Source organism: Salmo salar, chromosome 10 (assembly GCF_965601325.2).
Source record: "Salmo salar chromosome 10, fSalSal1, whole genome shotgun sequence".
NCBI lineage: Eukaryota > Metazoa > Chordata > Actinopteri > Salmoniformes > Salmonidae > Salmo > Salmo salar.
The window spans coordinates 9,881,167-9,894,974 of NC_138300.1; the positions used below are offsets into that span (position 1 = coordinate 9,881,167).

Genomic DNA, 13,808 nt, shown 5'->3' on the forward strand with positions numbered 1-13,808 from the left:
CGGACATGCAATTTTCAGCTAAGCGCAACCGTTTGTAGGCTGCGGTTTCCACTCGCTATTTGCATTAGAGGTCATATTGAGTCATATTCCTGTAAAGCTTAGAGAGGATCTCCTGTCAAATGCTGTTGAAGTAATATGGCTACAGGTTCACCTACCTCACCTAAAGCCCATTCTTGTGGGAAGCTGCTATAGACCACCAAGTGCTAACAGTCAGTATCTGGATAATATGTGTGAAATCTTTGATAATGTATGTGATATCAACTGAGAGGTATATTTTCTGGATGACCTAAATATTGACTGGCTTTCATCAAGCTGTCCACATAAGAAAAAGCTTAAACTGAACCCGTGCCTGCAACCTGGTTCAGGTTCTCAGTCCACCTACCAGGGTATATACAAACAGCACAGGAATGAAATCATCCACATGTATTGATCACATCTTTACTAATGCTCTAAAGCAGTATCCAAATCCATTGGATGTAGTGATCATAATATAGTAGCCATATCTAGGAAAACCAAAGTTCCAAAGGCTGGGCCTAATGTAGTGTTTAAGAGGTCATATAATACGTTTTGTAGGGATTCCTATGTTGAAGATGTAAAGAATATTTGCTGGTCTGTGGTCTGTAATGAGGACCAACCAGACGCTGCCCTTGACACATTTATGAAATGCTTATTCCAGTTACTAATCAGCATGACTGTAAAAACTAAGGCAGCAGCTAACGGGGTTCCATAATAAATACAAAAACTCAGAGTCAGAGTCTGCGCCACAGCAAAGCCTAAGCAGAATGTGTGCGTCATGGTTCTTACAGGCAATGTGAAATGATACAATGAATTTGCTCATGGTGCACGCAGCTCAAATGATATGTAACAACACCATTGGACCAACACCATCGGACATGAAACAACGATACAAATGCAACGGCGCAACTAAATAGAAAAAATATATACATTTTAAACACCAGTGGTCCAACTAGTGCTTTCTAACTGCACTGAACCAACTGCTCTGTTTGTTCCATTGCTCAGCCACCTATGACCAAATGATTAGGATTACTGCACGGCAGTTGTTTCCGTCTTCCTCCGGCTATATTGCCTGACTTCCCGAGAGCCCACTTCCCGCATCTATGCGGACTGACTTGCTGCATCCTGGTAGAAGCTACAACCCTGTGAGAGCCATGGGGGTGGGAGAGGGGTGGGAGAGCTGACACGCCCATGAAAATAGGGTGATGCCGTATAATTTTCCTCCTATGTTGGCTACCCTCTCTTTTCCGTCTACACAGAGCAAGTGAATAGGGTCTGGGACTCTTGGAAGAGCGTATGCACGCTCTCTGTTTTACAGTTGTTGCATTTTTCTTGGTAAATGGTATGGCTAAATAGATTGTTCTTGCCTACACTCTATTTTCCATGGTCTTATGCTCCTTGCAAAACGTTTTTGGACAGAGAGAAGGTTTTGTCATTGTTAAAGTCCTGTAGCTGCTTTTCTGGCCTGCCAAGGCCCCTACAGTAGTACAGTTTATTCATGTAATGTTGTTCCTAGGAGGGCACATCGCTTACACCCAGTCTCTAAGTCTTAGTTTGTCCTGGGACATGTTCATTGTGCTCAAGATACTTTCACAGCAGCTACTAGCCACTGATAAGCGTGGAGGTGTAATATTCCTCCATATTTTGCTTTGCTACTGCCCTTGGCGTCCTTAAGTGAGTGTGTGGACTGTGCTCTACCAGCCACTGTTTACGCATGCAGTCTGCCCAGGGTTTTTTCAGATTAATGTACCTAAACCCATCCTTTGGCCGAGGTCAACTTTTTCTCATTGTTGCACTTTGGAGCCTATGGCTTTTCGTCTGTTGCTGTCCCCAGAAGTGCGTACCTGTCATTGTCCAGTACATGGGTTGGGCATCTACTTGGATTGAACGAGAGGTCATGTTATGCCCTTCATGTTATGCCCTTCACTCATTAAGCAACTACCCTCGAAAGAGGATGGGCTCTTCTCCGACGATATCCTACCCGGTTTTTGGGGACTATTATATTGATTTATGATGGCGATTATGACAGCCTTCGGAGGGGCCTGAAAGGGCCTTTATCTACAGAGGCGTTTACCTCCTGGGCTCTGGTTTTTGGATATACACTATATATACAAAGTATGTGGATTTGGCTATTTCAGCCACACCCATTACTGACAGCTGTATAAAACTGAGCACACAGTCATGCAATCTCCATAGACAAACATTGGCAGTAGAATGGCCTTACTGAAGAGCTCAGTGACTTTCAACGTGGCATCTTCATAGGATGCCACCTTTCAAACAAGTCAGTTCTTCAAATTTCTGCCCTGCTAGAGCTGCCCCGGTCAACTGTAAGTGCTGTTATTGTGAAGTAGAAACGTTTAGGAGCAACAACGGCACACCAGCGAAGTGGTAGGCCACACAAGCTCACAAAACAGGATAGCTGAGTGCTGAAGCATGTAGCGCGTAAAAATCGTCTGTCCTCGGTTGCAACACTCACTACCGAGTTCCAAACTGCCTCTGAAAGAAATGTCAGCACAACAACTGTTCGTCGGGAGCTTTATGAAATGGGTTTCCATGTCCGAGCAGCTGCACAGAAGACGTAAGATCACCATGCGCAATGCCAAGATTCGGCCGGAGTGGTGTAAAGCTCGCAGCCATTGGACTCTGGAGCAGTGGAAACGTGTTCTCTGGAGTGATGAATCTCTCTTTACCATCTGGCAGTCTGACGGATGAATCTGCGTTTGGCAGATGCCAGGAGAACGCTACCTGCTCCAACGCATAGTACCATGGTGGAGGAGAAATAATGGTCTGGGACTATTTTTCATGGTTCGGGCTAGGCCCCTTAGTTCCAGTGAAGGGAAATCTTAACGCTACAGCATACAATTCTGTGCTTCCAACTTTGTGGCAACAGTTTGGAGAAGGCCCTTTCCTGTTTCAGCATAATAATGTCCCTGTGCACAAAGAAAGGTCCATACAGAAATGGTTTGTCAAGATCAGTGCGGAAGAACTAGCCTGGCCTGCACAGAGCCCTGATCTCAACCCCGTTGAACACCTTTGGGATGAATTGGAACGCCGAATGTGAGCCAGGCCTAGTTTTCCCAACATCAGAGCCCTACCTCACTAATGCTCTTGTGGCTGAATGGAAGCAAGCCCCTGCAGCAATATTTCCAACATCTAGTGGAAAGCCTTCCCAGAAGAGTGGAGGCTGTTGTAGCAGCAAAGGGGGGACCAACTCTATATTATTGGCCATGAATTTTGGAATGAGATGTTCGACGAGCTCGTGTCCACATACTTTCGGTCATGTAGTGCATCTCATTAAACTGAGATGTTGTGTGCCACGTATTGGGCTTCCCCTCACTTTGTTATGATGTTTTCCCCGACAGGTTGTTTCTGCACCTTCTTGGTTCTGATGTTGCACCTTCTTGGTTCTGACTACCCTGGCTTTGGAGAGCATGTTTTGCAGTACGGGAGTTGGCCATATCCCCATATGTGATATATCAAAACAAGTATTTGAAAGAGAACTTAAAGTACTTTTGAGTGAGATGTATCACCACACTCCCCTGCTCGCAAGAGCACAAGGAAGAGAGTCAAACAGACATGCCTGGATGAGATCTTTATGGTCACAAGGCTCACAAAATCATTTTAGACTCAAGCCACCCCCTATACCCGGACTTTGGACTACTCCCCTCTGGGCGCAGGTATAGGGCGCCCCTCGGCAGGAAAAACAGAACTTAACAATAATTTGTGCCAGGTGTGATATCCCTCCTAAATAGCTCGGGCTGATGTTCCTATCGACCCAGTAAGGCCAGCAGGCTAGTCTATTTTTATTGGTATGTAACTGTTATGAAATTTGTTTTGTATTTAAACGCCACTTTAAAAGTGTACATGAGACTGCAACAAAATTTCCCCATGGGTACAATAAGTCAGTAAGTAAGTGAGAATGACCAGAAGGTTGGAGTGTGGCTCCTTATAAGGAGATGAGGGGCTCACCTCATTCACCACTATACCAGTCTGTCTCCAACAGACACTTTTGATAGGTCCTTTCGAGTGTATCGGTGATCCTGGCGATCTCCATATGTGATACATCTCACTCATATTATCAGAGAACTGGGGTTATAAAAGTAACCTTAAGTTTTAGTTTTCTGTTGACAAATGTTTTGCTAAGGTGTGTCCTAATGAACATGACATGTGTCAGACTCACTTGGAGTGATGTATGTCCTAACATGAACACCATAAGTCACAGTCCTCTTTTCTATTGACCGAGTCAATTGGTTGGAACTCATTTGGGAGATGTTGATGAGGCTGATGTGAGGTCAGACAGACAGACCACAGAGTGGCAGCAGGCAGGAAAAAGCAAATGTCTGTTTGGAGGGTCATTTGTCACTGGCAGAGCCTCTCCTCCCCCTCATCTCTCTTCCTGCCCTTCTCTTGGCCTTATTTAGCCTCTACGTGTCACACTGGGGTCAGGGTGACACACACACACACACACACACACACACACACACACACACACACACACACACACACACACACACACACACACACACACACACACACACACACACACACACACACACACACACACACACACACACACACACACACATTGTAGTAAAGCGAATGACTTCTCATTCTTTAGACCTCATTAGGCGCTGATGTATCTCCTCCTCTCTCTCTCTCTCTCTCTCTGCTTCACAGCCCGAATATGTCTTGGGGGTGCGTGCGTGTGTCTCAGTGTTCACAGATATGGAGCCTGTGTGTGTGTCGGTAGCGAGGAGGCAGATCATTTCAGGTTCTTAGAGTTGGCTAGGCGGGTGGGAGGTCTGTTCTAAGTGTGTGTGTCAGGCAGACATGGTGACACCCGTCACATTCCACTGGCACAGAGAGCACAGGGGCTCCCAGAGCCCACTCAACCTGGGGTCAAAGATTAATAAAAGATCACACATAGATAGCCACTGCGCACACGCACAAACATCTATGCACACACCTCTCTCTATTTTATTAAATATAGCCCTGTGACACATATTCATTAGGTGCAAATACATTTCTATGTAGTGTACTGACATTCATTTAGCCAGGTGGCCATACTGTATTTATTTCTGATCCATCACAGAATCCAAGCTCTATAGTCCACATGGAAAAGCCGCTACTGTACGAAACAGTAAATATATGTAACTTTAATAGTAAAAAGTTTATATTCTTTCAATATTTTCAAATGCCAATACGAAAATGTGTCACTGGACGTAAGCTTTCTTTACAGTTTGATTTCATTTCAAAATGTAGCCATGTCCACACAAAAGTGTAAAGTACCCACCAGTAAAGTAGTCTAGGTGCTTAATTTTAAATGGGGAAGGAGTCATTTTAAAGAGTCTTCCATCGCTGTAATGCTGCCCTACATAATTCATATACTCCCGGGGAGAATTTCTCAGAGGAGAGGGTTTTTTTCTTATTTGATTCTCTTTCGATTTTATTCTCTCGAGAGAATCCGGAGCAAAGAAATATACAAGGGGGAGAATTTGCAATCTTTTTAATCTGTCTTGGATAAAGCATCTAGAGTAGCACGTTACCCACTTGTTTCAGGCTCTAGATCAGAGCATCTGCTAAGTTTTGAAAATGTAAATCTAATATATGTGAACTAAATGTAAATATGTATCGTCCATTTATACTAACCAAAAATATAAACTCAACATGCAACAAAAAAAAAAGAGTTCTGCTGAGTTACAGTTCATTAAAGGAAATAAGTCAATTGAAATAAATTCATTAGGCCCTGATCTATGGATTTCACATGACTGGGCAGGGGCGCAGCCATCGGTGAGCATGGGAGGGCATAGGCCCACCCACTTGGGAGCCAGGCCCATCTAATCATAATGAGTTTTTTCCCACAGTTTTTTCCCACAGACATAAATACTCCTCAGCACCTGGGATATTTTATTTCAGCTCATGAAACATGGGACCAACACTTTGCATTTATATATTTTTGTTCAATTTAGTTTATTGGTTGCTTTCCATGACTTTCCATTGTTGGAATGTTAGCCTCTTCAATCGTGTCATTAAGAGAAGGTGTACATATGGTGTACTTTTCAGGGCCTAAAATTAGTGTACAGGTATCCTCAATTCGTGATATATGAAGGTTTTTATACCCAGCATCTGAGAAATAATCAATATACGCAAACTCATGTGTTGATATGGACCATTTCGGTTTCCTCCAAATGCTAACCACCATTTCCTGTTCCCCCCTCTTTCTCTTTCCAGACGTGAAGAACCTGGAGAACTTCCACCTGGTGGAAAGCGTCCAGGAGCAGGTGAACGCGGCACTGCTGGACTATGTCATGTGCAACTACCCTCAGCAGACAGACAAGTTTGGCCAGCTGCTCCTGCGGCTGCCTGAGATCCGAGCCATCAGCCTCCAGGCCGAGGAGTACCTGTACTACAAGCACCTGAACGGAGACGTGCCCTGCAACAACCTGCTCATCGAGATGCTACACGCCAAGAGAGCCTGATGAGACTGCAGGCGGGACACTGGACCCTGAACTAGTTTTTGCGGTTTTGTTTGTTGAGACTCCAGCCCTTACCCGACTCAGAACAAACTCTGCCCATGTTAGAGCTAGACTTTGTGATTCTGGGGCGGGAGGCATCAGTCCTTTTCCTTCATCGTAATGATCAACCATCCTGGCACACAAACAGGAAAAAACACATGCAGAAACTGACACCCACACTTATAAATGCTGTGTATGCACACACACACACGTATGCAAAACACATATGCAAAAGCACACACGTTCAAATTCATACAATATGCATATTACACACACACACACACACACACACACACACACACACACACACACACACACACACACACACACACACACACACACACACACACACACACACACACACACCTTTACTCTAAGACAGGTGTGTCTGGGGCCCTGGGTAAAGCTGTGAGAGACGGAGAGAAGCAGCGAAAACATTTGAAAACTGTACATTGGACTCTGTACATGGGAGATCATTTTTTTCTGCTTTTAATAAAACCACAAACCATCAAGGTGATACAAGGACTGGCAGACTGTAACTAAAGTAACAAACAAGCAAACCATGAGTATTCTGCACCTCCCATACTGTTGAAGGGTTTTGAGCAATGAAGAGTGCCAGCCACCCTATGATATCTGTGGTGAGGGTTTCAGAAGAGAGCAGTGACTTTGGCCAAAGGCGTGTGGGTGGTTCGCTCTCTTTAGACTGGCCCATGCTTTTCAGTGTTGGTACTGTATTAGCTGACTGCATTGGGCAGACCAGAGCAGACTGTCAGCTGGACAAGAGTACACAAGCTGCATGGCTAACAGGCCAGACAGACAGACAGCAACGAAGAACTGGTGAAAATGTCAGAACCAGACAGAGACTCGTGTGCAGCCCCAGTCACCAAAAATCAGATTAACAAAATTAATTAAAACATGACAGAAGAGAACAAAAAAACTATTTTTGAAAACATTAGTTTTTTCCTCCTCTTGGTCATTCTGAGGCTCCTCTTTGTAATCCACCCTGTAACCACCCCAAAAGGATCTCATATCAACAATGTTTACCATTTACCTCAGTAAAATGTGTTTTACACACCATAGATAAGTTCTTTGAAAGTTCTACATGGCTATTTTATGGTTGCATAGACAGATATGGAGTGTGCTCCCCCGTCCCCCCAAAATATGTATCCCTTTCATTAGAACTGGAAAGAAAGCATGATTCTAGATTTGAGAAACGCTGCCTTTTGTCCGAACAGACCAAAGCCTGCTGCAGAACAACATCAAACAAAAAAAGTAACAAAACCTTAAGTATCAGTATTATACATTTGTGATGTCACAGTTATGTGAGTCTTGCCTTATTTCATTACGATGCTAGCTAACCGTGCAGATGTGAATGAAAATATGTACAAATATATATATAAAGTATTAATGTAAAAAAATTAAAATAAGAATAATTCAAGTGGTGTTTACATTCAAGCGGTCCTGTGGGAGATAACTGTGACAAGGCAAATTGCAAAGCAATGATTTCCTAAAAAAAACTGAAAACACAAAATTGATTCCTCTGGTTTGCTTTCTTTGGTGTGTACAGTGTTTAACTTTTTTCTTTGTTTCTTTGACCAGTACTTAATTATGTCGTGAGACACTAAAATCAAAAAGGAAAACATTTAATTTCTAACAGTTTTTCTGTTGGCATTCAAAAAATGTGCATATTGTGTTCGAGTTCAGTTTCAGACACTTGTTTTATTTAGAATTGTTTTTGTTTTTCAATGTTCTAGCTTTCAATGTATGTCACTGGTTACGCTTAAAAATGAAAATAATTTATTGCGTCTTGGGGCTCTATTCAATTCGTAGGGCTGAAGATCCGCTTCATAGCACAAATTAAATTAAAGGCAACGTTCCAGCGGTCGCGGAGACTGCATTAACGGTAAATGCTGCATATGTAGGCTCAATTTGAAATGACCTTTCAATTTTAACGCAGAACTTCCGCGATACTTCCGCGATACAGATTGAATCCAGCCCTGGGTTTTGTTCTTGTGTGTTATAAGCGCAAGGTGACAAAGCTAAATATATTTGTTTACTGTTGCATGTTTTTTTTAAATGTATTGATGCAGTTCTGGAACAAAACAATTATCTTACAAATTATCAACGTCATTTTTTAAAATTACATGTCTATGGGATTCTGAGCTGTAAATTGGAAAAAAATATAAGTATTGTATTAAGTTAATGGGTGTGATTGTTACTGTCCTTGCATCAGTTGTTTCTTATCATTGAATTTCAACTAGCTTCACATTTCAGCCCTGTTTGTTTGATACCAAAGACTGCATCTGTCCCGTGAGCTGTGGTTACCTGTGATGTGTCATAACTGAACAAACAGCTTTCCCCCCAGCCGTCCAGGAGTTTGGCATTCCCTAATGTCCGTTTGTGGAATTACATTGTTGTCTTACACAAATAAGGCCTCAAACATTTGTGATATACATATATATACATACATATATATATATATCAGTCCGCCTGTCTACATTTTGTAAGTCATCTACGTCAAAACGGATCAAGGGCTCGATTCAATCAGTAGCGCTGAAGACCTGCGCTACAGCGCAATAGAAATTTAAAGGCATTATTCCCGCATTCGTGGAGACTGCATTCACGGTAAACGCTGCATATGTCAGCTGAATCGGAACCTTCAAATTTCAATTGCGCTACAGCGCTGCTCTTCAGCGTTATGATTGTATTGAGTCACAAGTATTCTTTACAGCGTGGAACCTGTGCTCGTTCCTTCCCTTATAATGTACACTTCAAAACCATCACATCATCCACTTCACATTCATCTGTGATTCAAAAATATTTTTTGTATCTACAGTACATACATTTCTGCTTTTGTAAATGTTAGTAGTTGGTTAAATAATTGATTCAGTATCCATTCTGAGCAGTGCGTTTTATAAAAGACAGAAAAAAGCTATTTTGGCTAAACCTTTGGCTTTAAACCTATGAAGTATTGTACTTTCTATTCTCGTCCCCTGCTTAACTATGGAAGCAAATTCATGCCAAAACAAATACAAATGTAGTCGCGATAGACGCACGTTATTATGAAATGCGCTGCACTATGGTGAAAAAACCCCACAGATATCGAAAAACAATAGTCCAAAAGAAATTAATTTGTTTGTTTTTATTTTGGCATGAATCCACTACCGTACTTAAGAATGTGTTTTGAATGACAATCTCTATCAGTCCCCCATCTCATTCTGTGTGTTCTGGTAAAGTTCTACAGCTGCCTTGGAAGTCCTCAAACACTCTCTCTCACACTCAGAAACACACTCACATTCACCCCCCCTATACTGACACCATGTCATGCCACTTCCTGTTCTGGGGAGTTTCTTTCAAAGCGGATGGACTTTTTCTTCATATTTCAATAAATAATTATATGCCAACACCGCCTTGCTGTCACTTCCTGCAGGTGACTCTACCGTTCATTCATTTTTACACAGAGTAATCATTATGCAACATGGTTCTTAGTTGCATTCCCGGTCATTTTAAGCAAATATGCACCTTTATGTACAGTGAAAATGATTATTTTTAACAGTGAAGAGTACTGTATGTTTATTTTAAACACATTTTTGGAGACATTGAAATCACTATTCCATGCTACTTGGTAAAAGAAAGTGCTGCCTTATTCTTTCGACATATGCATTTCTACAGCCTTGAATTCTCTTATCGTTTGTTACCTAATTAACAACACGACCGTCGTTCAACAAAACATTACAAAAAGTAAAAAATTAAATGACATACTGTACAGAGACAATGTGGAATCAGTATATAAAAAAATATAGAAAAATTAACACCACCTCAAGAGACAAGCAGACAAAGAAAAAAAACAACAGCAAAATGACAGAGCAGTAATGAGGGACACAGACGGGTTAGGCCGTAGGTTTTCTGGGGGTTAGGGTTTCGGGGAGGGAGAAACAAGACGTGAGCTCGACGTCCATCATGGGTACGTGAAGGCTACATCCACCTAGCATGGCCTCCATGGCTTTGGGAGGGTTATCCTGTCAAAAGAGGAAGAAGGCACAGTGAGTGGTGTGAGTGTGTGCGTATGTGTGTGGTTAAAGGGAAAATCCACACCAAAAAAATCCACTTTTGGTTTTTTTTTTTCATTAGTTCACTGTTGATACGGCCTCGTTTTTTTTCCAAGATGCATTTTGCTTCAACATGATGATGTGGCCGGTGACGCTTTGCTTCTTGAAAGTCCAATATCATAAAAACTTGACTGCTGACATGCAAAACATTTTGTGACTGTATCAACAGTAGACTAATTAAAAAAATACCAAAAGATAGTTTGAGTGGATTTTCCCTTTAAGACATGGTTTTTAAAACAAAGTACCCCTTACGTAAAAATGGACATATCTTTGTATACACATAAAGATACATTAATAACCTTCACTAAATTATACTATTACCATTATTAAAATAGCACGTCATACATTGCAGTGCAATCTGACTGAAGATTCCACGTGTCACTATTCAATTCTATCCGTCCCAATCAAATATACACATTAAATATTTATTAGTAGCTGGGGTTATAGTAATATTATTATTATTATCATTAGCACAATGAAATTGCACATGCTGGTCAAAAAGCACCTGTCTACTACTTTACTACTATGCAAACTAACTAACTCCCAGCTTTGCTTGCAGTGCTTGTTCTCTCTACTGTCTGTAAATGTATTAAACCTTTTTTCACTCCCTGTGAATTTTTATAAATAATGTATATACATTTATACACAGGCACTAACAAGGGCAGCCTCAGGTAAAAAGACTCACAAATGTATGCTACTCGCATCCCTGAAGGTAGCAGTAGCAAAAACTCTAAGCTCCAACTCTAAGACAGGAAAAAATAAACAAATGAATAGATAGCCAAAAGCAACAAAAATAAACAGTTTCCCTCTAACACGCACACACACCACTGTCAGTTTCTAACAAGTGTCCCTCCCACCCTCAATGTCGAAACACCCCGGAGTTGTATCTTTGCTCAACCACTTAAGAATATGGCACCACATCATGCATGTTGGCTAGTTCTTCTCATATGTTCCCGGCACCTCCACAACACTAAGTCAACCAGAAGGGGCCGCAAGGAGAAAGGACTTGGACTTCCTCCAAGAGTGAGAGATGATGCCACTCAACAGAAGAGAGACATTTGAAATAGACAGGGAGGAATGAAAATCCAGAGCAGTCATTTGGTCCTGCTTTCCCCAGCCTCCTCTATCTACCCTGGAGGCCCACAGGGCAGCCAAGGCACAACGTTTACAGGAGGGCTCCGTTCTCGCTGTGTTACGCCACCCGTGTGGTATATAGCACTCTGCCCTGCCATGAAAAAGCCCCACAGTGGCATGGTCTAATAGTTGGTACATATGCAGTTTAGTGGATGTGTTAGCGCATAGTGGTGGCATGAGTTTCTCACAGTGTTCACAGTGTTCTGTTGATGACAGAGAATTCACACGTTAGATAAATACATTACTTTTAGTTCAATTGGATATCTTTGCGAGAAAAGTGCCGTAAAGGGGCAATCTGCAGTTGCTACATCCATAAATTAATGATAATGTAAGCATTGATTCTTGAAGAATATAACTTAGAAATGCCTCATGAGCTTAGTTCAATAGTTGTACCCAATCAGAACCCAACATTTAAGCTTGTTATTTTGATATCATGGATGGTCATTCCTTGCATCCATAGCTCTGTCTATGAATTTGAGAGTGGTAACATTTCTTCAGCCTAAGCTGTTTACCGAAACAGTGGCAGGGAGGCCCTTTATTGTTTCAACTGCAGATTGCCCCTTAAAAGCTGCACTCTGTCGTAGCATTACAAGTTAGATACAAAATCGTGTCTCAAAGCAAACATAAAAAAACCTGTCATTCGATTAACACCAATCAGGGCCCCTGAACCTCTTCTCCCCCCTCCACCTCCAAAACAAAGTTGTAGGCAGCAATGTAAAACAGCATTACAGTACTGCTCCTCTAAGTGAACAATCATGTCAGAAGTGTTTTCTGAGTTACATATACTGTACCAGAAAACCACCAGACACAGTATATCTGGTAGAGGCTTTAATGTTTAAAAGAAAATCTCACTGAATACCAGAAAGAGAAAGAGGCCAAAAACGTCAGAACTCATCTGAGGACCAATTAGCCAAGTTTACGAGAAACACCGACTGCGGCTTATTGTTAGCAGCCCTTTAGCCAACAAGAAAAATGTACGACTTCAATTAATAGGCCAACGTTTGAATAGGATTGCGCTGATTGTTATGCAAAACCCTCACCTTAAGAAACAAATATGGCGGGTTTTGAAACGGAATGGACCGAAGGACACGGCCTATTCATTTATATGCATGCATAATACATAAATAAGCATTAAGTAGGAACACTACAGCATTAAGCTGTGTTTTTCTTATTATCCTTATTAGTCATTAAGTCGAAAAAAGGGAAAGGAAAAAAACAGGGATACATTTTTTTTTTTTAAGCACCTGAACCTCGCTTTCAGCATTCCATTAATTTGCCTGGACAATGGCGTAGTATCGGATGGAGATTTTTCAATTTAGAAAATTGAGGAGCATGCATTCAGTCCTGTTCATGTCATACCGGCACTTAAATCCGACATACAAAATAACTCAAGGTTACATTCAATTGAAAGCCCCAGCCAATGAGCACTTCAGAAATCCATTTAGAGATAGAGACGGATTGAACATCGAATTCAAATGGCCAAAGTCAAAGTCTTTCCGAAAACTTTTTTTCTCCTCGTTTGCCTCACTCCTTTGTAAAAGACATGAAACTCGTCACATGTAGGGACAATAGGCACAAATAAATAATCACATCAGGCCTCAGACAAGTGCCTGTGGACAATACCGATCGTGGTGGGAATCTGACCTTTGGTTCGCCAATGAAAAAGATATGTAACGATGAAATAAGTGACTAACTGAAACCTGTGACATCTTCTTAACATTCATGCTTTGCCTGAACTCATGTTGTTGAACTCCTTTTAATATCGAATCAACACTTTTCAACACACACTGCCCCAATAGATTTTTTTCTCCACTCTAATTAAAAACCGAGGAGACTCTTGAAAATTCATTGATTTAGTGCATCAAATATAGACATCAAACCATACCATTGCAACATTAGAACAGAGCTATAACTCTATTGAGGAGATTGATTAACCTCAACAGGTTAATCCTTACACTGATAATTTCAGATGCATTGTGTGTGGAAGGACATTGAGCCATCATAGCCATTTTTAACTAAGCACCCCTGTTTAGTT

At 41.6% G+C, this 13,808-nt stretch overlaps 2 protein-coding genes across 3 annotated transcripts in view; one reads left to right on the forward strand and one right to left on the reverse strand.

Moving 5' to 3' along the window:
- LOC106613481 (nuclear receptor subfamily 5 group A member 2) overlaps positions 1-9,934 on the forward strand; it is a 105,125-nt gene extending 95,191 nt beyond the window's left edge. For both annotated transcript variants that reach the window (XM_014215753.3, XM_014215755.3), the window contains one exon: positions 6,247-9,934. In XM_014215753.3, coding sequence (XP_014071228.1) covers positions 6,247-6,494 — 248 coding nt within the window. In that variant the 3' untranslated portion in view covers positions 6,495-9,934. The remainder of the gene's footprint in view (positions 1-6,246) is intronic.
- A 152-nt stretch (positions 9,935-10,086) lies between these two features.
- LOC106613480 (adhesion G protein-coupled receptor D2) overlaps positions 10,087-13,808 on the reverse strand; it is a 149,178-nt gene continuing 145,456 nt past the window's right edge. Inside the window, exon 20 of the mRNA XM_014215752.3 lies at positions 10,087-10,549. Within this exon, the coding sequence (XP_014071227.3) occupies positions 10,421-10,549 (129 nt within the window). The 3' untranslated portion in view covers positions 10,087-10,420. The remainder of the gene's footprint in view (positions 10,550-13,808) is intronic.